Source organism: Ammospiza caudacuta, chromosome 2, assembly GCF_027887145.1.
Source record: "Ammospiza caudacuta isolate bAmmCau1 chromosome 2, bAmmCau1.pri, whole genome shotgun sequence".
Classification (NCBI taxonomy): Eukaryota; Metazoa; Chordata; class Aves; order Passeriformes; family Passerellidae; genus Ammospiza; species Ammospiza caudacuta.
In genome coordinates, this window is record NC_080594.1 from 116521462 (window position 1) to 116549031 (window position 27570).

The window sequence follows — 27570 nt, forward strand, 5'->3', positions numbered from 1 at the left end:
TCTCCACCAGGCAATTTCAAGGCACCTAAATATGAATAGAACTATTGTAAATATTCTGTGCATGACAGAATTTATCCTGCACTTCCCGGCATTTAAAAACACCACACTAGGGCTTGAATATTTCTAGACAGCTTCTCTAATTAAAACAAACATTGATGTTGTGTAGCATGTGGACACCAATTCTGATGCTTTTGGGAATAAAAATCCTCCTGCAAACACATTGCACTGATAATCTGATGCTTGCAGGATGTGGCAGACTTGTCATGGAGAAGAAAACAAACTGTAGAGGATATGGGGAGCAAATTCAGTGTTTTCTGATGCCATTCTGGACTTGCTGGGCTCTGGCAGAAGGTGACACCTGTACCAGCTTGGATAAGCACACATCAGATTCCTGTCAGCACAAAAATCCCACTGAAGTCATGAAAACAGGGATTTTTTTCCCTCTTAAGTTATGGGAAAACTGCCTTGCCCTCAGCAGGATTTTACCTGGAGCAGCCTAACCTAAACAGAATCTTTTCCATGGCTGAAGACAAAATTTAAGAGTTCAGCTCATGCTTCATGGAATTAGAGCAGAATGAAAACAAGGACCAGGTCACTGACATTTAAACCAGAGCCCAACTCACCAGCCCACTGTGTGGCATCCTAAAAGTAAAGGATGCTGCTTGTGCATAAAGTAAAGCTTGAATAAATGTATTTATTTTGCACAGACTCCCAGTCTTGTTCAATATTATATGACAGTTCCATTCTCTGCATTTCCTAATGGAAAATTAGTTTGAGGCTACATCTTTTTAACTATCCTGTGGTTTATATTAAAATCAAATACTGAATTTCAGTACATCCTTCTCTGGAACTGATTAACAACAATGCTCTACATATACAAAGGATGGTACCACAATAGCATTGTTATATGCTACATGCATCAACCATTATCAAGGCCAGTGGGTTTGGCATGCAGCTCTTGCAAAATTTATGGAAAACTACTGTATGGTGTGACAAAATAAATATCATGAGTGATCACTGTGCAGAATTAATATTAAAAAAACAACAAACCAAGCTGATGATTTAAAGAAGGTGATTAAAAGAAAGGTTAAATCAGCTGCCATATGTATTTTGTCTTCTAAATTAAATTTTCAAGTTTATGTGTGTTAGAAAAAAAGACATTACACAAAGGTATTTTTTACAGTTATGCCTTGATAATTGTTTTGCAACACAGAGGAAAACACAGGAAGTTTCACATTAAAATGGCATAATAACAGCCTTTACTAAGAGCAGTTTTAGACTGTTTATATTTACAAGAATTATTCTAATACAATTCTGAAATAATTAATCTGAAGAAGAGCTACCACAGAACACTGTTTTGACATGAGGGAGACAGTTTCAAACCCATATATAAATTAAGCAGCATAACAAAGGAAGCTCCTCTCAAAATTTAACTGCTTTGTTTCATTAATTAAAAAAAAAAAACCAACAACAAAAAAACCCCACAGAAGCCTAAGAAAGATATTTAAATAGATATTATAATATCACAGGCAGAATGTATTGATCTGTGCTTCCAAAGCTGTGGATTTTGTATCATTTACCTTCCTTTTCCAAACCAGTTGCCAATACATGTAACGACACTTGGCCAGCCAGTGGTTTGCACCAACCCATTGGCTATCTGAAAGTATATAAAAAAATAATAAATAAGCATTTCCTATCATAAACCAGGTTCCTACACAATTCCTGCTGAGTTCTGTATTGGGAAAAGGAAATCTACACAAATAAACTGAATTTAGAAATTTACTGGGGGGTTTTGAAAGCATTTCTTCCCCCCCACCCAAGAAAAAACAACTTACAAAGTTTTGCAGAGATTCTTCCCTCTACCTCCATCTCTATAATTAGTTTATGATTTAAATCACAGAATACTGTAATTCAGTCACATATTTACCAAAAATCACACTGCTCAGAGCTGCAAAGAGAAGTTAATTCCCCACATTCAAGCATCAGCATAACACTTATCTCAACTTGAGCATATGGCAAAGCATGTTTGCAATCAAATAAAGCAGAAAAAAAGATAACTTTAGGGGAGACTGGATAACTTTAAAATGCTTAGCAGACATCTGTAAATAAACTGAGAGGAGGAATTTAACTTAATATATTCAGGGTGAAGTAAGAATTATTTTAGTCTCCACATTGCACAGAACATTAACTCATCACAACTCCTAAAAAGCTCCCTGTCTACAATTGCACCATAACACAAACATCACAATACAAAACCTCACATGTACAATGAGCATTTGAACATGCAACAAAAAACCAAGCTCAGTCTACCCAACAAAAACCAAGCTCACTCCACCCAACAAAAACCACTGGGGCTGGTGGTGTGAGATCCCCCTGGAATTACAGGGCTCACTGAGCACATCCCACAGGGCAGAGACAGTCAGCTCAACCCTAAAGGAGGCATTTCCTGTGGAAAACCCCTGATGACAGAGAGCTGGGGTTATTAATTAATCACAGATTAATTGGTGACAAGGTTACAGAAGTGCTGTGCCAGGTTAGTATCTCCCCATGCCACCTTGCTCACTGCTATACAGATGTGCCAGAGGTGAGAGTGTTACTGCAACCACACAGAAAGCAGCAGCGCAAGGTGCAGACCTGTCCAAAATGGCCCCAGGGCCAACCCTAGCCTGGTCCTGACCTAAATTCCCTTTTAGCCAATGGTAAAAATTCCTGACACCTGATCAGAGCTCAGAAAAATCTCCCACAGTGAACCTGGTTACATAAGCTGCCTGTTCCCAGCCACACCAGTGTGGGAGGCTGCTCATCATTAGCAGTGTAAATGGAATTTTCCTGCAGAGAAAGCCAGGATGTGTCAGTCAGGTCTTGGCAGACTGACAGAAGTAAACAGGCTTGTTTCAAAACTCACACACATTTAAGCTTGCAAAGATCTGATTGCTGATTTGACACAGAGTGAAACACATTAATTTGCTTTCAACTAAAAAAAAACCCACCATTTTTCAAAAATAAAGCCTGGGGGTACCCACTCTATCACTTCTGCCTGTCACCAACAAGCTATTCCAGCATTTACATCCTCCCACCCAACCATCACTGTGTGCAAGTGAAAAAACCCCAGCATTACCCTAAACAGCACCATGGGAGGAACTCAGTGCCTAAATTCACACTGTGCCTACCTGGGCCATGATGTAAAACCAGAGATTGTGCACATTATAGAAATAACCCAATCCAAACATTGCAGTGAAGAGTCCACTGGCCAGCATCCCCCCTGTCAGGTAGTAGCGGATGGGCAGCCGCTCTCCGATGAGGCCACTTGGAATTGGGGAGGAAATAAAGAGAAAAGGCATCATTAAAAATGAGATCACACCCCAAAAGCCTTCACAAATGAAGGATATTTTGTGTTGTTTAAAATTCTGGTTGAGGAGAAGCTCTACTGGTAACTGCTGCTTGCCTTCACAGCAGCAAAAGAGCAATTTTTATCACTTGACAGGGGAAAAAAAGCCCCAACAAAAGTTCATTAATTGCTAAGTTCTGACATCTGCACAAGCATCTTTCAGGGAGATACTCATCTGGAGCACATTCAAAGTCATTTACTTACAGAGTCATTTCTCAATTATGTGTCTCCAGCCATTGAAAGTGAAACTTGTCTCCCTTGCTAACGATTCAAGTCATGAAGGTTCTGGCTTTAGTCAATAAAAAGAATCATCTCCACACAGCAGCTAAGACTGCACACTTGAGGATGGGTTTGGTATTATTTTAGGAGGTGTTTGCTCCCATTCTTTGACTAAAGTAAGCCAGGACAATAATTTAAACCCAATCAGTGCAATTTGGAGAATGACTGGAGATTGACTGACTGATTGATTTACATTCTAGATGAAAAAAAAGACAGGCTAGACTTCAATCTGGAAAATATTCAGTCAAGACTGGTGCAGCTAAAAAGCTTTCAGTGTATCACAGATTGATACCACTGGAGCTCAGAATCATGTTGGCATTTTTCCCCTCAGCAATCAATTTCTCACTCTCCATCAGAACCTCTGCAGTAGGAAAGCACAATATCACAGAAGTCAAATAACAGTAAAGAGAGTGGGGTTTTACCTTAAATACATCCCAACTGCATATGCACACAAAAATGAGTAATCCAGAGCTCCCAGTAGCTGTTTGTAGTTGCTCTTATCTAAGAATAATTTTCAAAACAAATTGTCACTTTAAATGTACTAATTACTTCCCAACCATTTTTACATATAACAACAAAAATGTCAGTGAATGTGCACTGACATACAATTTCCAACAGGCACATTCAGACTTCAGCAAACATGTTGCCAATGTTTTATTTAACAAAAAAATACCTTCTGCCTCTAAAATATTAGGAAAATATTGGCAGGCCCATGCTAAACTCTACCTTATTTAAAACACCATTTTGGAATAGAAGAAACATCAGTTATTAGCAAGGTGACCTTTTCTTAAAAGGCCTTAGGCAAAAGACAATCCAAAATCCAATTTAACAGACTTGATTAAAAGTGGTAAGATGAGATGCAAAAGCATGAGATCCTAACAGAATGTCTAAAAAAATAAATCCATCATCATAGAGGCCTTTAAACAATCAGCTTAATATTTTTAAAAAATTAAGTTATTTAAGTATTTAAAATATTAAGTTATTTTTTAAAAATGGGTAAAGCCTTTTGTATTTAATTTTCCAGCTATTCACAAAGCACAGAGGAGTTCTGCTTAAAAAAAACCTAGAGTTCTGCCCTGTAGAGCAAACAACCATAATCACACCTAAATGGGAACTGCAGACAGGGCAGAGGGAGCAAAGGGGCTCCACCCTGATGGAAACACCAAGCCAACTCTCAAGGGCTCTGAGCTCATACCCAGACAGTTTTGTGCATTTACTTGCAATAAATTGCCACAATTTCTATTGGCTTTGTGCACAAAGTCACAGATATTAAAACAAATTCCTTCCTCCAGTGTTTTTCTGGCAAAACTCCCAGCTTTGCCAGAAAAACACCTGAAAGAACAAGTCTAAAGTGACATTCCAAAGGGGCAGCTTGGCAATAATGCCCATGGAAAAAGGAGGATATTTGGACTAAGAAATCTCCATTTAAAAAAGTCAATCAATATTTCAGACAAACAAACTCAATCCCCCTTGGTCAAAGGACAAAAAACACTGCCCAGCTTTAAGTGCATCCCACCTGGGGGACTGAATTTTTCCAGCACACCCTGCAGCAGGAGTTAATACAGTGGATTTTGTCCCCAGAAACCCCAGAGCTCAGATCTTTAATTATCTTTGAAGAGAGCAGGACTTTTTAAAATTGCTAATTAAAGACTAATTACAATGTATGGCTACACAGACTGGGGTGGACTGGCACATTGACAGAATGGACTAATCTGTTTCACTGAGGGTTCTGAGAGCAATAAAAGTGTCAAGGAATGATTCAAAGTCTCACTTAAAGTCAAATATGATTAAATTAAAATTTAATCGTCCAGTAGACAAATATTTTTTTTCTATTCAAGTGAAAGACCAGGTTCATAAACTATCCAGTAAGTTGTCAAGTCTCTCCTGCAATGAAGTCTCCCCTTTTTCTTCATTAAAATGGAGAGAAATTTATTCCTTCAGGCAGATAAGGACTCTGCAAAGTTCCAATTTAGATAAGAACCAAGTAATTTCACTTAAAAGATCGCCTGAATTAAACAAGCAGAAAATAATAATGATTGATTTTATTCTTCACCCTTTTTTCCTAAGCAGACATGCTAAAGACAAAACCCATTTTCTGACTGAAAGCTGATCTAATGAAACCATCTCTTAGATATAACAATTAAAATAATCTCATTTATTTAAGTGACTTTAAGTAGCAAAAAATCATAAGGTAAGTCACAACTTCACTTTCTGTGGAAAAATCAGTGAGGACATGGAAAACAAAACACCCCTTCCATGCACATCCCTCACACTTTAAGAAATAGCTAATTATGAATATGTAATAATTAATAATCTAATTATGAATATCAGCTCATTATTAGGAAAGAAGGACACAAAACCAGAAAAGCCAAGCCTTACCAAATGGCTCCCATCCACACTGAGAGGCATTAAATGGTTTTTTGACAGGCTGGATCTGGGCTGCATATTCTTTGTAGGAGTCAAGCTCAACTTGGCTTGCACAATGCTTATGCAGCTCTCCCTGAAACAGAAAGGACATTTGAAAATGGAAAATTCACTTGCAAAGTGGGGACTGATAACTCTCCTACAGCAAGAAATTTAACAATTCTAGATTTGTATGTACCTGTGTCAAACCTACCAATATCAGTAAAATTAATTGCTTATTAATCGCTTGGTATTTTGCTGGGGGAAGCCACCATTACATGGTTAGAAAAAAAAAATTTTACAGTAAACTGGTGTTTCTGACAGTGAAAATCTCTGAAATTCTGCAGTAACATCAAATACTTTGCCCACTGTTACTCCTCAGTGTTATGCAATGCAGCACTGGGGAATTTGGTTTATGTCTGGCAAGTTATAAACACTGAAGATTGAAATAACAAACCCAGAATTAGAGAACTTGTGTCATCAGCTTCACTGGGAACAGCCACAAGGGTACAGAAAATGATGACCATGATGCTCAGCAGTACTGGGAACACTTGAAAATGCCAGTGGAATGTTCAACTCACCAGTTATGAGCAACTTTTCTCAACCATAAGAATGCAAACCTCTCAAATATCTCTAATTAGATTCATTCACATGAATGGAGTGCAGGCACAGCTGCCTCCAGCCCCAAACCCAGACTTACATGCAATATTCTAGGTGTGGTCTCACTAAAGTTTATCAAGCAAATATCACTGTGTGCCAGCTTTATCAGTCTTTCATCTTGAAGGCATTTCAAGTTAAAGGTTAACCCTGCCTTTCACAACAGGAAATACTGAAAATGACAACAACATCCTTGTCTGACAGGAGTAGGAGGATGTTTGAACAAGGACAACACCTCTCTTACCTTCACTATACTGATAGGTTTCCTTGAGAGATGGAAGCTGGCATACAGCAGGAAGGTGAGAGAGAAAATGAAAGCTCTATACCTACAAGAGAAAAGAAAAAAAATTGATAATTATTTTATTTCAATTTTCTTTTAGCACCAAGTCACACAGAACCATTACACAAGTCACTGATAATATTGGAACAGTGGAAGAACTCAAAAAAGTTGAGTTCCCCAGCAGCCTGAAGAACAACCCTCCCAGTTATGCTGCATCCATCTGCTCTGATGTGGCCTTGGGAGGAGCCTGGCGGCACATGGGGACAGGCAGGACAATGTGGCAGTGCCCTGAGCCCACAGAGCTGACCTGCCTGGTGTGCAACCCTCCTTTGGAGGCTGTTAAATATCAGCTCAAAATTATTAAACATCAGCTCAACACACTGAGAGTCATACTCCACACCTCCCTGTCTCCTTGGGTTTGGTGGCATTGCTAGGACATAAGTGATGGCACCCTTAATTGTCAGTTTGGAAATTCCTTCTGTTCTTACTGCTTTTAGGATTTAATTTTGCCTTCCTCTAATAGAAATCAGTCATTTGAAGGGATGGACAATGGGGCTGAACTGGAGCACAGGAACAGAATTGAGCAGCTTTGGATTGGGAAGGAATTCTCCTTTGTGCCTCACTGGATCCTTGGGTCTTTCTCTACAGTTCAGCTGAATTAAAAGTGCATCTTAATTTCACTGTCACTGCAAGCATTAAACAAAGACAATAATCTGATCTATTCTACTCCCTATCTATGAATTTCACAGTCACTGCAAACATTAAATGAAGATAATAATTTGATCTATTCTATTCCCTATCTATGGTTTCAGTTGTTTAAGGAGAGCATTTTGGGGATTTGTGCTTTTAAAAATACCCAAAATGTGTCTCCTGGCTCCTTCTAGCCTTGATCTTAAAATTAACATCTGTAAATGTAAGTACATATATACATACAAATATCTGATTATCACTGCCTGCTACAGTCCCTGATTTTTAATTAACTCTTTTCAATCATTTTTTGCCTTATGAACTTTTACATAACCAGGGTCTTGTTTTATAATTCTGGCATATTCACAGGAAAAAGAGTCATCCCACAAGCAGAATTATTCACCCTCATGACTGAAAACATCCTCACAAGGGATAAAACTGCAATTATTTTGTTCCTGCTGCTCAACTAGTGAAAATGCCATAAAATGGCTCAGATGGAAAGAGCTTTTTCTTTCATTTGTTATTTTTTTGTTATTCACACACAATTGACTCAGTATTCTATCTCAGGAACCACATGAACTGATGCCATAAAATTTCCAGGATTAGTTTTCCTAATGCAAGGAGGATTTTTGTGTGGTTTTGCTGGGGGGCTTTGCTGGTTTGTTTTTTTTTTTTTTTTTTTTTTTTTTTTAAATATTGCAGTAGCAAGAACTAAAACTGTAATTGTATAAGTCTGTATCACACATCAAATTATTGGGGAGAAAAGACACTTTTGGCTAAGAAAAGAAAGCTAATCTTGAGCATTCCTCCCACCTAGGATCTTGAAAATGCAATTTATTCTTTCAAACACATACCTTGCACAGAAAAGGACAAAAGGCTTTATTCTCTAGCATGCTTCACTAGTAAGGGTTTGTCTGGGTTTCCAAGCAAAATATTTCACTTTTTATAGGCCAGCAATATTTAATTATCATACAAATGACTGTATGTTCTTCCTGGATGTATTAAACAATGAGAAAGCAAAAATCCTGAGCAAGGTAGCAGCCACAAGCTCACAGTGTGCACAGCAAGGATCACACCAGCACTGCAGACTCACCCCTGATCTCGTGAGAATGAAGTGATGAAACGGATCCCAGGAGGAAGCTGAGCCATCTACACCACAGCTGCTGCCAGATTCCAGGGGACACAATTATGGATGTGTGGCAGTGCTATTTGTTCTTCTGGAAGTGTGACAAAGATCCCCCAAAGCCTGTGGGTTCCACTAACATGGAATATCTGCTGCTGGGCTGATCTCCTTGCAGGTTTGGTTTTTTTTCCTTCTACCTTCAGTCACGACGTGGCAAATTCTTTACTCTGCCTTTGTTTACTGCTGATCTTCAAACAAGAGAAGCTGGTAAGTAAACAGTGGGGTTATTAGGATATTTTCTAATCATAACATTTGAATCAGCAATTATCCATTTCAGAGGAAAGTAATTCACCTCACTAAACTTCACATTAGAAATGCAGTGGAGAGTTTTAAGCCTATATAAATTTCAGCCTTCTCTGATTTTTCTAATTTATAATTTATTTTGAGAGCTTGGCATCGTACAAAGCAGTGGAGACACAAAGGAAAGATGCACTCAGAACTTGAACCAAAGGCAGCTTATATCAGAACACTCAGCTTTTGTCCCAGAATGACTATGAACAGGCAACTCTTCAGCTCACAAAGATCTGTTTGAGCACATCAGGAACATTTATGAGCTTGCAATTTGCTCAAGAACGACTGTAGTGTTTCCAGCCTGGAATGAAAGACTCCTCCAGCTTGAGAGTGAGTGCTGCTGAACAATGCTGCCAGCAAGGCTTGAGCAGCACTCCCTCTTCCATTTCCCTGACCCAGTACCAGCACTGAACAAAGCTCCACATCATCAGAAAGCCTTGGAAAAGGAAAAAAACCGATTTTTTTCACCACTTGAGCTCCCTACAGCAGCAAAAGGCAGGACCACGTGTGTCCTCAGAATACAGAGAATAGTGAGACTGCAGTGGTTTGGTTTAAACTCTCACAAAGTCCCTGCTGTTTGTTCCAACATGGGCTGAAGCCCATTGACAATAAAAAACCCCATATTTTATTCCAGGTGCTGCAACAGGAACTGGCTGCAGTTCAGGTGCAGAGTCAGGTGGCCAAAGGAGCTGTAGGCAAAAGGCGTGACCACAACTCAGGCATGCAAACCCAGCAGGATCCAGGGACACTCCAGGACCCCACAACCCTCCTGGCTGACCCCCAGGACCCCACAACCCCCCTGGCAGCCCCTGAGGACCCCACAACCCTCTTTAATGCAGCCCAAGCCACTGCCATGCTCCTGATGGGAAGCTGGTAGGATTCAGGATGAGCTCTCCTGGCAAACAACAGGAGGTGAGTGAAAGAATGAAAGCACAATTGCCAAACCCACAGCTGGTGCTCACCTGGGAATTTTAGGGGCTGCCACAGGGCAGGTGAAGGTAGGAGACTCTCTCCTCTCATCTTCACTGCCCCATCTAACTACAGAAATCAAAGCTGCTTGTCCTCAGCCAGGTAAGTGACAACAAACAAGATCTGTCAGCTCCAAGCTGGCAACTTGAAAGCTTCAGCACCTACCCAGGCTTCCTCCCCAGGAACAGAGGAACACAACCCCCTCTTTACATAACTGAGTATCCCACCAAAAGATCAAGGCTCTGCTCCTTGATGCTAACACATTCTTGTCATACCTCTATTTTTTCTACAGTGTCCTGGTTCAGCTTGCCACCTTCCTACCCTAAAAGTGAATTGACTTGCTAATCTCGTTTGGCATGTTCCACCCCCTCCCTGGCCCTGAATCAGATTGTGCAATTAATCAAACCCCATAATCATTCCCGCCCTACACGAGTTTCCTATCTGCTCTCTGAGGCTGCTGAGGTTAGAGAAAGTGCAACCCCATCCCCTCCTCCCCTCTCCCAACTCCAGATAAAGATCCCTGCCTCCCTCCTTGTGTCAGACTTGTCATCCTACAGCCATGGTTCAGGAGCCTGATCCACCAGAAATCCTGCTCTGAAACGCAGCTGATCCAATAGAGAATATTAACTCATTCTGTAGCCATAAAACTGCCACACAGAATAAATCCAAGGCAGCAGGGGCATAAAGACAAGGATTAAAAACTGGGATTGCCCCTTACAGCCACAGGTGGCTAGTCAGGTCAGATTTCAAAATTCCAATTTCAAAACAACTATTTCTCATCAGTAATCTGTGTTTGGTTGAAATGAGACACAGATAGCTCTGAATGGGAGAAAAAAGGTAAGGAGAAAAGAGGTTGGCACAAGTAGCTCACAGCAGGAGTGAAGTTTTCCTCCAGCAGTAACAAATTCATTTCAGAGTGATCCCAAACCCCATTTCTCCTCTGACAGTCCTCTCCAAACACCAAAATGATTGCATCAACCACACCAAGTGAGCTGACAGAAATACCCAGTAGGAAAAAAACCTGAGAAGCCAGCAAAGAACAAACACCTGAGGTCAAACACTTCCTTAAACAGTTCTCTGAAACTATAATAGGACAGGGCAATCATCATTATAGCAAAGCAATTGTTTAGCAGGTTACTACTTAACAGCTCCAGTGCAAGCAGGAAAAGACTTCACACACCTTACAGAAGGTTTCAGGCTCAGTGGTCACAGCAGGCTGCACAGCTGTGCACCTGCTGCACAGACTGCACTCACACACCTCCCAGCACGTATCCTCAGGATAAATCCCATCACAAGCATCCCAGTCATTCCTAGCAAAGATGACTGGACTATCAGCAGCACAGAGAGAACTGCAGCCTAACTCTGTCTGACGGGCTGATTTCATTTTATGTACTGCAGGCACCAACACCTGAGTTCTCATTTACATCTCAATAACTTGTTTCTGTCTCTGCATATTTCTAAGTTCCTCTAACATTCATGTGCATTTTAACAAACATAAAAAATATCCTCCAGATGATGCCTTAAGTTTAACTTTAATATTTTCCAGATTCTGTACTGCATTAGTACAGAACTTCATATAAAGTGTTAGCAAGTGATTTGAGACACAAAAATCCCTTTCCAGCCCAAGAACCATTGCAGCTTCAGGTCAAAAAAGTATAAACAATAGCAAACTGAATAGAGCAATCTGGGAGGATGGGACTTCATAACCTGAAGCTATAATTGGACAATTAACCCCAATAGGAAACGGACCAAAACTTGTAAAAGTGTGAAAACTCGTGACCATCTTGGGTGTAGCCTTGGCCAGGCTCTTGTACTGCCCAAGGTGCATCCTTTGAAGGCCTTTTTAATAAATCCCTACTTTCTTTTTAATAAATCCCTATTTTATTCCTTTAACACTGTCTAGCCTCTGTTCTAGGTAGCCTCTCAAGGCATCACACATAAGCAAAGAAATTTGTGGCAATAAAAACTTGTGATAGCAGGTTGTAAATTTCACCTCTTATTGGGGATTAAAGCAGATTTTAAAAACCAAGCTATACTTCAGAAATTACACTAATAAGCTACAGCATACAACCAGTAGTTTATCAATACAACTTTTTATATTTCAGTTTTACTGATGAAGCCCAAGGACAGCGTCCCTTTAGATTACCCAAACTTGTTTTACATTCTTTCATTTTCAGCAACTATTTCTGCCAACAGCGAAACCAACCCTCCACTTCCTCCTTGCTGTACTTCAGTGCATAAAGCCATTCCCGTATTTACTTTAAAACCACATTTACCTTTCAAACTTGCTATTGCTCCTTCTCTGCAGCGGCTGAAGCATTCCTTCCTCCCTATTTCAGGCAAGCAGGAGCGGCTTTTCCCCCTGCAAACACGGCACAGGCGGGCTCAGCTGTGCTGGGCAGGCAGGGGAAGGTCCTGTCAATGAATTCTGTCAATGTCTGTGCAGACACCGGGTTACCAAACCCTCCCCGGGGTGCCCTTAAGGGCTCACAACACCTTCGCACACACGCGGATCAAATGCAAATTGCGCTTAATACCCGGCAGCTCTGCACCTGAGCCAGAAGCTGCCAAATCCATCACTCCGGCGCCTTAAATAGCGGAGAAGGAATAAATTCCTTCTATTTAATACAGGGAGTGAAAGGTTCACTGTGCTTAGGGACCCGCAGAGCGATCAGGGCGGCTCCAACCATCCCAAAGGTCAAGGGCAGCGGAGTCGGGGAAGGCACAGGCACCGCCTTCCCCCGGGACCCACGGGCAGGGCACGGCCGGGCTCTGTCCCTGTCCCACCGCAGCCCCGCGGTGCCACCCCCCAACCGAGCAGCGCCTTCCTGTCCAGCAGGATGGGGGCTCCGGGAAAAAATAAACGGGAAAAAAGCAGACAAAAGGCGGCGGAGTGACAGAACTCCCCAGCCCGCGGCCGCCGCTCCTCAGCCCAGCCCGGCCTGGCCCGGCCCGGCCGCCGCTCCCGAGCGGCCCCGCGGCCCTGGAGCCGCCCCCGCTCCGCCCCCGCCGCGGGCTCGGCAGGTGCGCGGCCGCCCGCACAGCCTACCCCGGGCCGCTGCTCCCGGCACCGCCGCCGCCTCCTCCTCCCGTCTTCCTCCTCCTCCGGCTGCCAGCCTGCCGAGCCGGGCGCGGCTGCGGATCGCCGCCCGCCGCCGGAGCTGCGCGCCGGGACCCGGCGGCCTCGGCCCCTCCCGCCATGGAGGAGGAGCCTGCGGAGCGAAGCCTTGGCTGTGGGGAGAGCCGTGCCCGCAGGTCAGGGAGGTGATCCTGCCCCTATGATTACACCAGATGAGGCGCCTCTGGGGTGCTGTGTCCAGGTCTGTGCTCTGAAAGACAAGAGAGATGTGGAGCTCCTGAAGCAGCTCTAGCGGAGGCGAAGGTGAAGGGACTGGAGCATCTCTGTGTTGAGGAAAGGCTCTGAGAGCTGGGGATGTTCAGCCTCGAAGATGAAGGGACTGGAGCTTCTCTGTGATAAGGAAAGGCTGTGGAAGCAGGGGATGTTCCGCCTCTAAGGAGATAACTCTAGGGAGACCTCATTAATGTGTATAAATATTGAAAGAAGTGTATAAAGAGGATGGATCTAGGTTCTGTTGATGCTGAGCAACAGAACAAGAGGAATGGGCAGGAACTGATGCCCAGGAAGTTCCACCTGAACAGTGACTGAGCACTTGGACAGATTGTCCAGAGAGGGTGTGGATGAATATCTGGATATCTGAATATCTGTCTCCTTACTGGAGATACTCCAGAACCATCTGGACACAATCCTGTGCCATGTCCACCAGTCAGGTTGGACCTTTGACTCACTGTGGTCCCTTCCAGCCTGACCATTCTGTGATTGTGAGCTGCTGTCCCTGGCCTCTGGCAGGGCCCCAGATCACCCCTGTCCTGCCAGAGAGGGGAAGGATGATCCCTTGTACCTGCTGTCCTCATCTGTCACCCCAGCAGCCTCTTCTACTCCAGGTGCTCCAGAGTGGTGGCTGGACCCCTCTGTACTGCAGTGGGATCCCCAGGCAGGCGGCCCCAGCCTGGGCAGTGTGCACAGATGTCTTGGGGTCTCTAGCTGGTCAGAGTGACCCCGAGAAATGTTCAAAAGTCTCTTTTCCCAGCCTGGCGCTTCAAGAAGGAGTCAGGGCTCTTCATTTCTCAGTTTCAAGGTTGTTTATTGTTTCTTACCTATAAAATTCTTTAATTCTTTCTCCTGTCCTGCTGAGGTCCATCCAGCAGGACAGTCCAGGCACTCTGCCTGCCCCCAGGGCAGTGTTATGTCTTTATACTAAAAACTACATATACAATGTTTACAATTACTTTCCAATACCTATCACCAATGTTAGACAGTGAGCTTCTACTCTAAACCAATCTAAAAGTGCCAACATCACAGCAGAAGATGAAGGCCAAGAAGAAGAAGGAGAAAGGCTGGACATGCCCAGATCCCTCCATCTTGCCCCCTGAATCCCCATTCTAAAAAACCCCAAAATCTACTTTTTCACCCTGTGATAAATTCACTATCATTCTACTTAATTTGTCGTGGCTTGCAGATCTTCATATAAGGTTGGTAACTTGCTCCATGGGTCATAATCAAACCCACAGGCACCTTGGGCTCTGTGCCAGGGTCTCTGAGCCCCCTGGCAGGGGTCTTGGCTGCTCTGGATAGCCAGAGGGGTGTCCTGGGTTCTGACACAGGTGCTTCCCTGCAGCACTGTCAGACACACAGGAAGGTATTCCTGGTGCCAAACAGTCACAGATCATCTGAAATCTGAGGGAAACATTCAGCAGGACTACCTTAAAGAAGAAAGAATACATTTACTTTAGTTATCTCCTAGTTTCCTCATCCTGCAGTGTTTCAGAAACCCTATATCAAAGGTCAATTTATGTATATAAACACACACTTCCTGCTGCAGGTGTATTTCTTCATCATAACCACCTCACCAGAGCAAAAAACCCTGTGCTATTTCCTTCATCTAAGACTGAAAAGCTGCTAAAGTTACCTCATGCAGGTTTAAATTTATCTGTGTAAGTCTGTCCCTTGCAGAGCACCATGTCCCTGACAAATGGCCCCTTAAGGCCCTCACTGAAGTGTCTGATGTTGTTTCTTTTTCCCTCTCATCTTGCACTGCCTGTGCTGGGAATACCAAGAAAAGATGTGTGATGTTTCTTAGGCTCCAAACATCAAACACTTAGACATGTGCTCAGCTTTTCTCCATGATCCCAGGGCATCTTCCCTTCACCTCCTCCCAGGCAGTAAAGGAACTTTTCCCCCTTATTTTCACATTTGCAGAATCAGGGTCTCAGAGTGTTACCTGAACCATTGCAAGCACGCATGGGTGCTGTAAAATCTGCTGCTTTAAAGCTTGTTGCTGGCAAGTATTGATTCCAACTTTCTTGCTGAGATGTTTAACATGTGAATCAGAGATTTTAAAAAAAAAACTGTTTCTCCAAATGCTACAAATGTCCTACTTGGAAAGTTAATGCACTTCTCTTAATTATCACAATCTTACCTTCTGAGGAGATGATATTCATGAATGGAGTGGCTGCATTTCTGCACCAGCATCAGAAGGAACCCAGGCACTGTCTATTCAGACTGGCACACAGACACAAAAAAATTTAAAAAAAAGAAAATACGACACAAGAAAAAAGTTTTGTCTTCCTACAGCAGAAAAGCTCAGACCTTCACAGTGCATCTGTATGGTTAGGCATGCCAAATTATCACAAAAACTATTAATCATCATGTGAAATCCTCATTTTTAAAAAATTGCCGTTGCTTTGGCCCTTTTTTAACTCCTTAAAGAACTTAACCTTGCATGAGTACCTCATTCTGTTACAAGCAGGTTGCAAAAGGAATGAGACAAATAGCCTTAGAAAACCCTGATATTTTTCATACTTAAAGTAGAAACTGCAACTCTCATTCAAATAAATATTTCTTGTAATCCATTCCCCTCGCATCAGTGAAAGCTGCTGGCTGCAACATTTGGCACAGCTGCTGTCTCTGCTATGCCAGCCTGGGCCACAACTGCCAGAAGCCTAAAAATAAGTGAAATACAGAGAGAGGCAGCAGTAGGAGCTGGTGCTGCTGGTTGCACAACAGCCTAGCAGAGGGGCAAGAGGTCAGGCGGAGATAAAAGAAAATCTACATGGTTAAAAAAATAGAACACACGCACTCACATACAAGGAAATGGACCGTTGCAATGGAAGTTGCAAAAGCAGGGGAAAAAGTCGAGGAGGAAGACACAGCTTCAAGGGGAAGATATCAGGGACATGGCATGGATACTTTAAAAAAAAAAAACACAAAAAAAGCAATTTCCCAGAGTCAAGCACAAAAAAATGCAGGCCATATGCCATCAAGTGCAGGGACATGCACAAAAGCTTGCCCAAATTGATCCCCGCTGAAGGCCAAAACAGAAAAGAAGGACTTACAAACGCTCTGGAAAGGAGATACCATCAAAGCAACTGCAATTGGAGGAGAAAAAAACAAAAATTTTGGAAATTTTGTGACTACAAGGAAATGGACCGTCATTCTATCCAGCGCAGTGCAAAGGACCAAACCAGGCCAAAACTAAGCTCGCAGATGCTGCAAAAGCAGGGAAGAAGCCAAGGAGGAAGTCACGGCTTGGAGGGGAAGATATGAAGGAAGTGGCATGGATGCCTAAAAAAAAAAAAAAAAAAAATTTAGAAATTCCCAGAGTGAAGCCCATAAAAAGGCAGGCCATATGCCATCAAGTGCAGGGACTTGCACCAAAGCTTGCCCAAAGTTATCCCCGCTGAAGGCCAAAACAGAAAAGAAGGACTTACAAACGCTCTGGAAAGGAGATACCATCAAAGCAACTGCAATTGGAGGAGAAAAAAAAATAATTTTGGAAATTTTGTGACTACAAGGAAATGGACTGGCATTCTATCCAGCGCAGTACAAAGGACCAAACCAGGCCAAAACTAAGCTCGCAGATGCTGCAAAAGCAGGGAAGAAGTCAAGGAGGAAGACAAGACATGGAGGGGAAGATATGAAGGAAATGGCATGGATGCCTAAAAAAAAATTAAAAAAAATTCCCAGAGTCAAGCGCATAAAATAGCAGGCCATATGCCATCAAGTGCAGGCACATGCACCAAAGCTCTCCCAATTTGATCCCCGCTGAAGACCAAAACAGAAAAGAAGGACTTACAGACGCTCTGGAAAGGAGATACCATCAAAGAACAGCAATTGGAGAAGAAAAAAAAGAAAATTTTGGAAATTTTGTGACTACAAGGAAATGGATCGGCATTCTATCCAACACAGTGGAAAGATACAAAACAGGCCAAAACAAAGCTCGCAGATGCTGCAAAATCAGGGGAAAAAGTCAAGGAGGAAGACTCAGCTTGGAGGGGAAGATAAGAGGGACATGCTATTGATAGTGAAAAAAAGAAAAAAAAATTTTCGCAAAGTCAAAGCCATGCAAAGGCATTGCATGGCATCAAGTGCAGGGACATGCACCAAAGATTCCCCTATTGGTCCCCATTGAAATCGCAAGATTCCCTTTCCCTTCCCGAAAGGAAATGAAATTTCATTTCCTTTTGGGAAGGGAAAGGGAATCTTGCGACCCCGAAAAGAAAGGCTTACAAACACTCTGGAAAGGAGATAGGATCAAATGAAATGCAATTGGAAAATACCCAGAAAATCAGCAGATTTAGTGTCTTAACAAAATGGTTTGTGAGGAAGTGTGTTGCAGTGCAAAGGACCAAAACATGCCCAAACGAAGCTCACCGAAGTTGCAAAAGCAGGGGAAAAAGTCGAGGAGGAAGACACAACTTCAAGGGGAAGATATGAGGGACATTGCATGGATACTTAAAAAAAAAAAAAAAAAAAAATTTCCCAGAGTCAAGCCCATAAAAAGCAGGCCATATGCCATCAAGTGCAGGGACATGCACAAAAGCTTGCCCAAATTGATCCCCGCGGAAGGCCAAAACAGAAAAGAAGGACTTACAAACGCTCTGGAAAGGAGATACCATCAAAGCAACTGCAATTGGAGGAGAAAAAAACAAAAATTTTGGAAATTTTGTGACTACAAGGAAATGGACCGTCATTCTATCCAGCGCAGTGCAAAGGACCAAACCAGGCCAAAACTAAGCTTGCAGATGCTGCAAAAGCAGGGAAGAAGTCAAGGCGGAAGACACGGCTTGGAGGGGAAAATATGAAGGAAGTGGCATGGATGCCTTAAAAAAAAATTAAAAAAAATTCCCAGAGTCAAGCGCATAAAAAAGCAGGCCATATGCCATCAAGTGCAGGCACATGCACCAAAGCTTGCCCAATTTGATCCCCGCTGAAGGCCAAAACAGAAAAGAAGGACTTACAAACGCTCTGGAAAGGAGATACAATCAAAGAACAGCAATTGGAGAAGAAAAAAAAGAAAATTTTGGAAATTTTGTGACTACAAGGAAATGGACCGGCATTCTGTCCAACACAGTGGAAAGCTACAAAAGTGGCCAAAACAAAGCTCGCAGATGCTGCAAAATCAGGGCAAAAAGTCAAGGAGGAAGACTCAGCTTGGAGGGGAAGATAAGAGGGACATGCTATTGATAGTGAAAAAAAGAAAAAAAAAATTTCGCAAAGTCAAAGCCATGCAAAGGCATTGCATGGCATCAAGTGCAGGGACATGCACCAAAGATTCCCCTATTGGTCCCCATTGAAATCGCAAGATTCCCTTTCCCTTCCCGAAAGGAAATTTCATTTCCCTTCGGGAAGGGAAAGGGAATCTTGCGACCCCGAAAAGAAAGGCTTACAAACACTCTGGAAAGGAGATAGGATCAAATGAAATGCAATTGGAAAAAACCCAGAAAATCAGCAGATTTAGTGTCTTCAAAAAATGGTCTGTGAGGAAGTGTGTTGCAGTGCAAAGGACCAAAACATGCCCAAACGAAGCTCAGAGAGGTTGCAAAAGCAGGGGAAAAAGTCGAGGAGGAAGACACAGCTTCAAGGGGAAGATATGAGGGACATTGCATGGATACTTTAAAAAAAAAAAAAAAAAATTTCCCAGAGTCAAGCCCATCAAAAAGCAGGCCATATGCCATCAAGTGCAGGGACATGCACCAAAGCTTGCCCAAATTGATCCCCGCGGAAGGCCAAAACAGAAAAGAAGGACTTACAAACGCTCTGGAAAGGAGATACCATCAAAGCAACTGCAATTGGAGGAGAAAAAAACAAAAATTTGGAAATTTTGTGACTACAAGGAAATGGACCGGCATTCTATCCAGCGCAGTGCAAAGGACCAAACCAGGCCAAAACTAAGCTCGCAGATGCTGCAAAAGCAGGGAAGAAGTCAAGGAGGAAGACACGGCTTGGAGGGGAAAATATGAAGGAAGTGGCATGGATGCCTTAAAAAAAAAATTAAAAAAAATTCCCAGAGTCAAGCCCATAAAAAGGCAGGCCATATGCCATCATGTGCAGGCACATGCACCAAAGCTTGCCCAAAGTTATCCCCGCGGAAGGCCAAAACAGAAAAGAAGGACTTACAAACGCTCTGGAAAGGAGATCCCATCAAAGAACAGCAATTGGAGGAGAAAAAAAAGAAAATTTTGGAAATTTTGTGACTACAAGGAAATGGACCGGCATTCTATCCAACACAGTGGAAAGCTACAAAAGTGGCCAAAACAAAGCTCGCAGATGCTGCAAAAGCAGGGCAAAAAGTCAAGGAGGAAGACTCAGCTTGGAGGGGAAGATAAGAGGGACATGCTATTGATAGTGAAAAAAAGAAAAAAAAAATTTCGCAAAGTCAAAGCCATGCAAAGGCATTGCATGGCATCAAGTGCAGGGACATGCACCAAAGATTCCCCTATTGGTCCCCATTGAAATCGCAAGATTCCCTTTCCCTTCCCGAAAGGAAATTTCATTTCCTTTCGGGAAGGGAAAGGGAATCTTGCGACCCCGAAAAGAAAGGCTTACAAACACTCTGGAAAGGAGATAAGATCAAATGAAATGCAATTGAAAAAAACCCAGACAATCAGCAGATTTAGTGTCTTCACAAAATGGTCTGTGAGGAAGTGTGTTGCAGTGCAAAGGACCAAAACATGCCCAAACGAAGCTCACCGAAGTTGCAAAAGCAGGGGAAAAAGTCGAGGAGGAAGACACAGCTTCAAGGGGAAGATATGAGGGACATTGCATGGATACTTAAAAAAAAAATAAAAAAAATTTCCCAGAGTCAAGCCCATCAAAAAGCAGGCCATATGCCATCAAGTGCAGGGACATGCACCAAAGCTTGCCCAAATTGAACCCGCTGAAGGCCAAAACAGAAAAGAAGGACTTACAAACGCTCTGGAAAGGAGATACCATCAAAGCAACTGCAATTGGAGGAGAAAAAAACAAAAATTTTGGAAATTTTGTGACTACAAGGAAATGGACCGGCATTCTATCCAACGCAGTGGAAAGCTACAAAAGTGGCCAAAACAAAGCTCGCAGATGCTGCAAAAGCAGGGCAAAAAGTCAAGGAGGAAGACTGAGCTTGGAGGGGAAGATAAGAGGGACATGCTATTGATAGTGAAAAAAAGAAAAAAAAAATTTCGCAAAGTCAAAGCCATGCAAAGGCATTGCATGGCATCAAGTGCAGGGACATGCACCAAAGATTCCCCTATTGGTCCCCATTGAAATCGCAAGATTCCCTTTCCCTTCCCGAAAGGAAATTTCATTTCCTTTCGGGAAGGGAAAGGGAATCTTGTGACCCCGAAAAGAAAGGCTTACAAACACTCTGGAAAGGAGATAGGATCAAATGAAATGCAATTGAAAAATACCCAGAAAATCAGCAGATTTAGTGTCTTCAAAAAATGGTCTGTGAGGAAGTGTGTTGCAGTGCAAAGGACCAAAACATGCCCAAACGAAGCTCACCGAAGTTGCAAAAGCAGGGGAAAAAGTCGAGGAGGAAGACACAGCTTCAAGGGGAAGATATGAGGGACATTGCATGGATACTTAAAAAAAAAAAAAAAAAAAAATTTCCCAGAGTCAAGCCCATCAAAAAGCAGGCCATATGCCATCAAGTGCAGGGACATGCACCGAAGCTTGCCCAAATTGAACCCGCTGAAGGCCAAAACAGAAAAGAAGGACTTACAAACGCTCTGGAAAGGAGATACCATCAAAGAACAGCAATTGGAGAAGAAAAAAAAGAAAATTTTGGAAATTTTGTGACTACAAGGAAATGGACCGGCATTCTATCCAGCACAGTGCAAAGGACCAAACCAGGCCAAAACAAAGCTCGCAGATGCTGCAAAAGCAGGGAAGAAGTCAAGGAGGAAGACACGGCTTGGAGGGGAAAATATGAAGGAAGTGGCATGGATGCCTTAAAAAAAAATTAAAAAAAATTCCCAGAGTCAAGCCCATAAAAAGGCAGGCCATATGCCATCAAGTGCAGGCACATGCACCAAAGCTTGCCCAAAGTTATCCCCGCAGAAGGCCAAAACAGAAAAGAAGGACTTACAAACGCTCTGGAAAGGAGATACCATCAAAGAACAGCAATTGGAGAAGAAAAAAAAGAAAATTTTGGAAATTTTGTGACTACAAGGAAATGGACCGGCATTCTATCCAACACAGTGGAAAGCTACAAAAGTGGCCAAAACAAAGCTCGCAGATGCTGCAAAAGCAGGGCAAAAAGTCAAGGAGGAAGACTCAGCTTGGAGGGGAAGATAAGAGGGACATGCTATTGATAGTGAAAAAAAGAAAAAAAAAATTTCGCAAAGTCAAAGCCATGCAAAGGCATTGCATGGCATCAAGTGCAGGGACATGCACCAAAGATTCCCCTATTGGTCCCCATTGAAATCGCAAGATTCCCTTTCCCTTCCCGAAAGGAAATTTCATTTCCTTTCGGGAAGGGAAAGGGAATCTTGCGACCCCGAAAGAAAGGCTTACAAACACTCTGGAAAGGAGATAGGATCAAATGAAATGCAATTGGAAAAAACCCAGAAAATCAGCAGATTTAGTGTCTTAACAAAATGGTCTGTGAGGAAGTGTGTTGCAGTGCAAAGGACCAAAACATGCCCAAACGAAGCTCACAGAAGTTGCAAAAGCAGGGGAAAAAGTCGAGGAGGAAGACACAGCTTCAAGGGGAAGATATGAGGGACATTGCATGGATACTTAAAAAAAAAAATAAAAAAAATTTCCCAGAGTCAAGCCCATCAAAAAGCAGGCCATATGCCATCAAGTGCAGGGACATGCACAAAAGCTTGTCCAAATTGAACCCGCTGAAGGCCAAAACAGAAAAGAAGGACTTACAAACGCTCTGGAAAGGAGATACCATCAAAGCAACTGCAATTGGAGGAGAAAAAAACAAAAATTTGGAAATTTTGTGACTACAAGGAAATGGACTGGCATTCTATCCAGCGCAGTGCAAAGGACCGAACCAGGCCAAAACTAAGCTCGCAGATGCTGCAAAAGCAGGGAAGAAGTTGTCCTGGTTTAGGACAAATTAGGGGAAATCTCCAAAAGTGAGCCCCCCAAAAACAAAACAAACCTCCAACCACCCCTCCCCCAACACCGGGTTCGGGAAGGAATTTCTCGGAGGAGCAAAGTGGAAAACAAAACCTATTTATTTACAAGTAACAAAAGAACACTCCCCAACACAAGAAAAGAAAAGAAAACAGAAAAAACAGACTGTGTTGAGAGGGCGCGGCGCTTCTCTGCAAGCTTCGGGTGTCCTGGACGTCTTCAGGTCACGTCCGGAGCCGGTCCAGTATCTTCAGGGGAGGGTAAGAAAGAGGGAGCAAGAGAAAAGGAAAAAAACAGCACAAAAAAGCAGAAAGCAAGCAAGCAAAGTGGCTAGCCAAGCCAAGCAGCAAAAGCCAAAAGCAAAAAGGCCTGGTCAAACACTCCCCCCTCTCTTCCCCGCCCCGCCGCAGCAAGACGGCCGGGGGGGGGGGAAGAGAGAAAAGGCACAGCTGCCAGACACAACACACGATATTGGGATAAAGGCTGTCAACCCACGACACTCCACCCCTTATCCCATATCCTGAATATACAATAAAAACTTTCATTTCACTTACTCACACCTTTGACACTTACGCATTCCTCTCATCTTACTTGCTCAGACCTTTGACACTTACAGTTTCCTTCTGTCTCACATTCAACAAACAATGACATTCATATATGAATCTCATCCCACAATCAGGTCTCCCTGAGGTACACACCGTGTTGTTCCATCTTTCTGCATTATCCACCATGTATAACCTGGTCCTTGAGCAAAGACAATCCCACGGATGGGTTTGTCTGTACTCGAGGCAGGGTTGATCCATACTGTCTTTCCCAACAAACCTCTGACATGGGCCACTGGGGCTTTATCCCCATCTACTATATTAAGGAGCTCAGACTGAGCAGGACCCGCTCGGTTGGTGGAACCTCGAGTGTTAACTAACCAGGTAGCCTTTGCCAAATGCTGCTCCCAGTTTTTAAAAGACCCCCCACCCAATGCTTTTAAGGTGGTTTTTAACAATCCATTATACCTTTCCACTTTCCCTGCAGCTGGTGCATGATAGGGGATATGGTATATCCACTCGATGCCATGTTCCCTAGCCCAAGTATTAATAAGATTGTTTTTAAAATGAGTTCCATTATCCGACTCAATTCTCTCGGGAGTACCGTGCCTCCAAAGGACCTGCTTTTCAAGGCCCAAGATAGTGTTACGGGCTGTGGCATGAGACACAGGGTAGGTTTCCAACCATCCCGTGGTGGCTTCTACCATGGTTAGTACATAGCGCTTGCCCTGGCGGGTTTGAGGCAGTGTGATGTAATCAATCTGCCAGGCCTCCCCGTATTTGTACTTAGACCACCGCCCCCCATACCAGAGGGGCTTCACCCGCTTGGCCTGCTTGATGGCAGCGCACGTCTCACAGTCACGAATAACCTGAGAGATACTGTCCATGGTTAGATCCACCCCTCGGTCTCGTGCCCACTTATAGGTGGCATCTCTACCCTGGTGGCCTGAGGCATCATGGGCCCATCGTGCTAAGAATAACTCTCCCTTATGCTCCCAGTCGAGATCTATCTTCAACTCCCCTATCTTTGCAGCCTGATGTACTTGCTGGTTGTTTTGCTGCTCTTCATTAGCTCTACTTCTGGGGACATGGGCATCTACATGGCGAATCTTCACAGGTAACTTCTCTACCCGAGTAGCGATATCTTTCCACTCTTCCGCAGCCCAAATTGGTTTTCCTCTTCGCTGCCAGTTCGCCTCTTTCCATCTCTTCAGCCATCCCCATAGAGCATTGGCTGCCATCCAGGAATCGGTATACAAATAGAGCCTTGGCCACCTCTCTCTCTCTGCAATACCTAGGGCCAGTTGAATAGCTTTGATTTCAGCAAATTGACTGGATTCACCCTCTCCTTCAGTAGCCTCTGCAACCCGTCGAGTGGGACTCCACACAGCTGCTTTCCACCTCCGTTTCATCCCTATGACACGACAAGAACCATCGGTGAATAGAGCATAGCGTGTTTCTTCTACTGGTAACTGATTGTATGGCGGAGCTTCCTCAACCCGGGTCACTGGCTCTTGTTCCTCATCCGCAACACTAAAGCTTTCACCTTCAGGCCAATTTGTAATTATTTCCAGGATCCCAGGGCGATTTAACTTCCCAATTCGAGCGCGCTGCGTAATGAGGGCAATCCACTTACTCCAAGTAGCACTGGTGGCATGGTGGGTAGAGGGAACCTTTCCTCTGAACATCCATCCCAACACCGGTAGTCGGGGTGCCAAAAAGAGTTGTGCCTCTGTACCAATCACCTCCGAGGCGGCTTGGACTCCTTCATAGGCGGCCAAGATCTCCTTTTCTGTTGGAGTATAGTTATCTTCAGACCCCCTGTAGCTCCGACTCCAAAATCCCAATGGTCGGCCTCGGGTCTCGCCAGGTACCTTCTGCCAAAGGCTCCAGGACAGACCATGGCTCCCGGCTGCAGAGTAGAGCACGTTCTTCACATCTGGTCCCGTCCTGACTGGACCAAGGGCTACAGCATGAGCGATCTCCTGCTTGATTTGGACAAAAGCTTGCTGCTGCTCAGGGCCCCAATGGAAGTCGTTCTTCTTGCGGGTAACCAGATAAAGGGGTCTCACAATCTGACTATACTCAGGGATGTGCATCCTCCAGAAACCTATAGCGCCTAAGAAAGCTTGTGTTTCCTTTTTATCAGTTGGTGGGGACATGGCAGTGATTTTATTAATAACATCCACAGGAATCTGACGCCGTCCATCTTGCCACTTCACCCCCAAGAACTGAATTTCTCGGGCAGGTCCCTTGACTTTGCTCTTCTTAATGGCAAATCCAGCTTCCAAGAGAATATGAATTATCTTCTCTCCTTTCTCGAACACTTCTATTGCCGTTCTCCCCCAAACGATGATATCATCAATATATTGCAGATGTTCTGGAGCCTCACCCTCTTCTAGTGCAGCCTGGATCAGTCCATGACAGATGGTAGGACTGTGTTTCCACCCTTGGGGCAGTCGGTTCCAGGTATACTGCACTCCCCTCCATGTAAAAGCAAACTGAGGCCTGCATTCTGCTGCCAGAGGGATGGAGAAAAACGCGTTAGCAATATCGATGGTCGCATACCACTTTGCTGCCTTAGACTCCAGCTCGTACTGCAGTTCCAGTATGTCCGGTACAGCCGCACTCAGTGGTGGAGTCACTTCATTCAAGGCACGATAGTCCACAGTCAGTCTCCATTCTCCGTCAGATTTTCGCACAGGCCAGATAGGGCTGTTAAAGGGTGAGTGGGTTTTACTGACCACCCCTTGGCTCTCCAGCTCTCGGATCATTTTGTGGATGGGGATCACGGCATCTCGATTAGTCCGGTACTGCCTGCGGTGCACTGTTGAGGTGGCAATTGGCACTCGCTGCTCCTCTACCTTCAAGAGTCCTACTGCAGATGGGTTCTCTGATAGTCCAGACAAGGTGTTCAATTGTTTAATACCCTCTATCTCCACTGCAGCTATTCCAAAAGCCCACCTGAATCCCTTAGGATCTTTGTAATAGCCATTCCGGAGGAAGTCTATGCCCAAAATACACGGAGCCTCTGGACCAGTCACAATCGGGTGTTCCTGCCATTCCTTCCCAGTCAAGCTCACCTCAGCTTCCAACAAAGTCAACTGTTGTGATCCTCCCGTCACTCCAGCAATGGAAACAGGTTCTGTCCCCACGTGTTCCGATGGCATTAAGGTACACTGTGATCCAGTGTCAACCAATGCTTCATAGTCTTGTGGCTCTGATGTGCCAGGCCATCTGATCCACACCTTCCAAAAAACCCGGTTCTCCCATGCCTCTTCCTGGCTGGAGGCAGGGCCCCTCTAAGCCAGATTGTCCTTCTTTCCTTGGGCATATGCCTTAGAAGTTCCTTCAAGGGGATCGGACATGTCATCGTCATCATTATACTTAACATCTCGGCTACGAGCGACCGGAGCTGCTATCCTTTTGGTGATACTTTCTCTTTTCTTCAAATCACGCACCCGTTGTGCCAAAGCAGCGGTGGGTTTTCCATCCCATCTCCTCATGTCTTCTCCAGACTCACGCAGAAAAGCCCATAACTCAGTCCGTGGGGTGTACCTTCTCTCCCCATCAAAGGAGCGCCAGCGTTGGACACCAGGACCTCTAATTTGTACAGCTGAGATTTGAATAAGGTCCTCCTTAATCTCTTCCCGGAGTTTCTTATGATTCTCCTCAATTTTATCCTCTAGTTTCTGCAGTCGGGTTTCCACTGCTGCAATTCTGGCATGAGTTGGGCCATGCACAGCATCTGCATACGCTCGAAGCTTCTTTGCCATATCGAGCACAGTCTCATATGTATCATCCCGCTTCATTGTTGCTAGGGCAGAAGCGTATTCAGGTGGCCCAAGTCGCACGAGTTTCCTCCACATTACAGGTGTGCATGGTACCAGGTCCGGATTTCTAGTTGTTGTGTCATCTGAGAAAATGAGCTCTGCCACTGCCATCTCTCTCAGGCGTTGGATCCCCTGTTCTATGGTCTTCCACCGTGTCTGCTGCATATAGAGATCATCCGTACACAGGTATCGTTCTGCTACGCTTCTTAGGACCCGTTCCCAGAGGCTGTGAGGGTTAGCCCCCCTCATCATACCTTGATCGATGACAGGATCATGTGACAGGGATCCCAAATGCCTCGCTTCAGTACCATCCAAAATCGTAACCTCCCCTGCAGCATCCCAAAGGCGGACTAACCAACTAATTATAGATTCGTCAGGTTGTCGTCTGTAATCCTTTCTTAGGCCTCTGAGGTCCTTCAGAGAAAAGGAGTCAATATTAGCTCCAGATTCTGTGCCCCTTGATGTGGCCTCTGATTTTGGTGAGGGTCCTTCTCCTGCATCATCATCCTCATCATCCTCCACCTTTCGATCGGTCTTGCCTTTACACTTTCCACCTCTTGTATTAGCTGCAACAGCCATGGTTTGGGGCCTACTGTCTGATGCAGCTGCTAGCCTGGAGCCTGGG

General features: G+C 44.0%; 1 protein-coding gene across 2 annotated transcripts in view; it reads right to left on the bottom strand.

Moving 5' to 3' along the window:
* Nucleotides 1–12914, bottom strand: part of SLC37A1 (solute carrier family 37 member 1) — a 36593-nt gene extending 23679 nt beyond the window's left edge. Inside the window, exons 1-8 of one of the 2 annotated variants that reach the window (XM_058824685.1) lie at nucleotides 12690–12753; nucleotides 12414–12499; nucleotides 8788–9081; nucleotides 6972–7053; nucleotides 6047–6167; nucleotides 4090–4168; nucleotides 3171–3306; nucleotides 1581–1657 (exon numbers count right to left, since the gene is read on the bottom strand). In XM_058824685.1, the coding sequence (XP_058680668.1) occupies nucleotides 1581–1657; nucleotides 3171–3306; nucleotides 4090–4168; nucleotides 6047–6167; nucleotides 6972–7053; nucleotides 8788–8843 (551 nt within the window). In that variant the 5' untranslated portion in view covers nucleotides 8844–9081; nucleotides 12414–12499; nucleotides 12690–12753. Of the gene's footprint in view, nucleotides 1–1580; nucleotides 1658–3170; nucleotides 3307–4089; nucleotides 4169–6046; nucleotides 6168–6971; nucleotides 7054–8787; nucleotides 9082–12413 lie in introns of both variants that reach the window. The other variant, XM_058824684.1, reaches the window with a different exon arrangement.
* Nucleotides 12915–27570: the final 14656 nt, after the last annotated feature.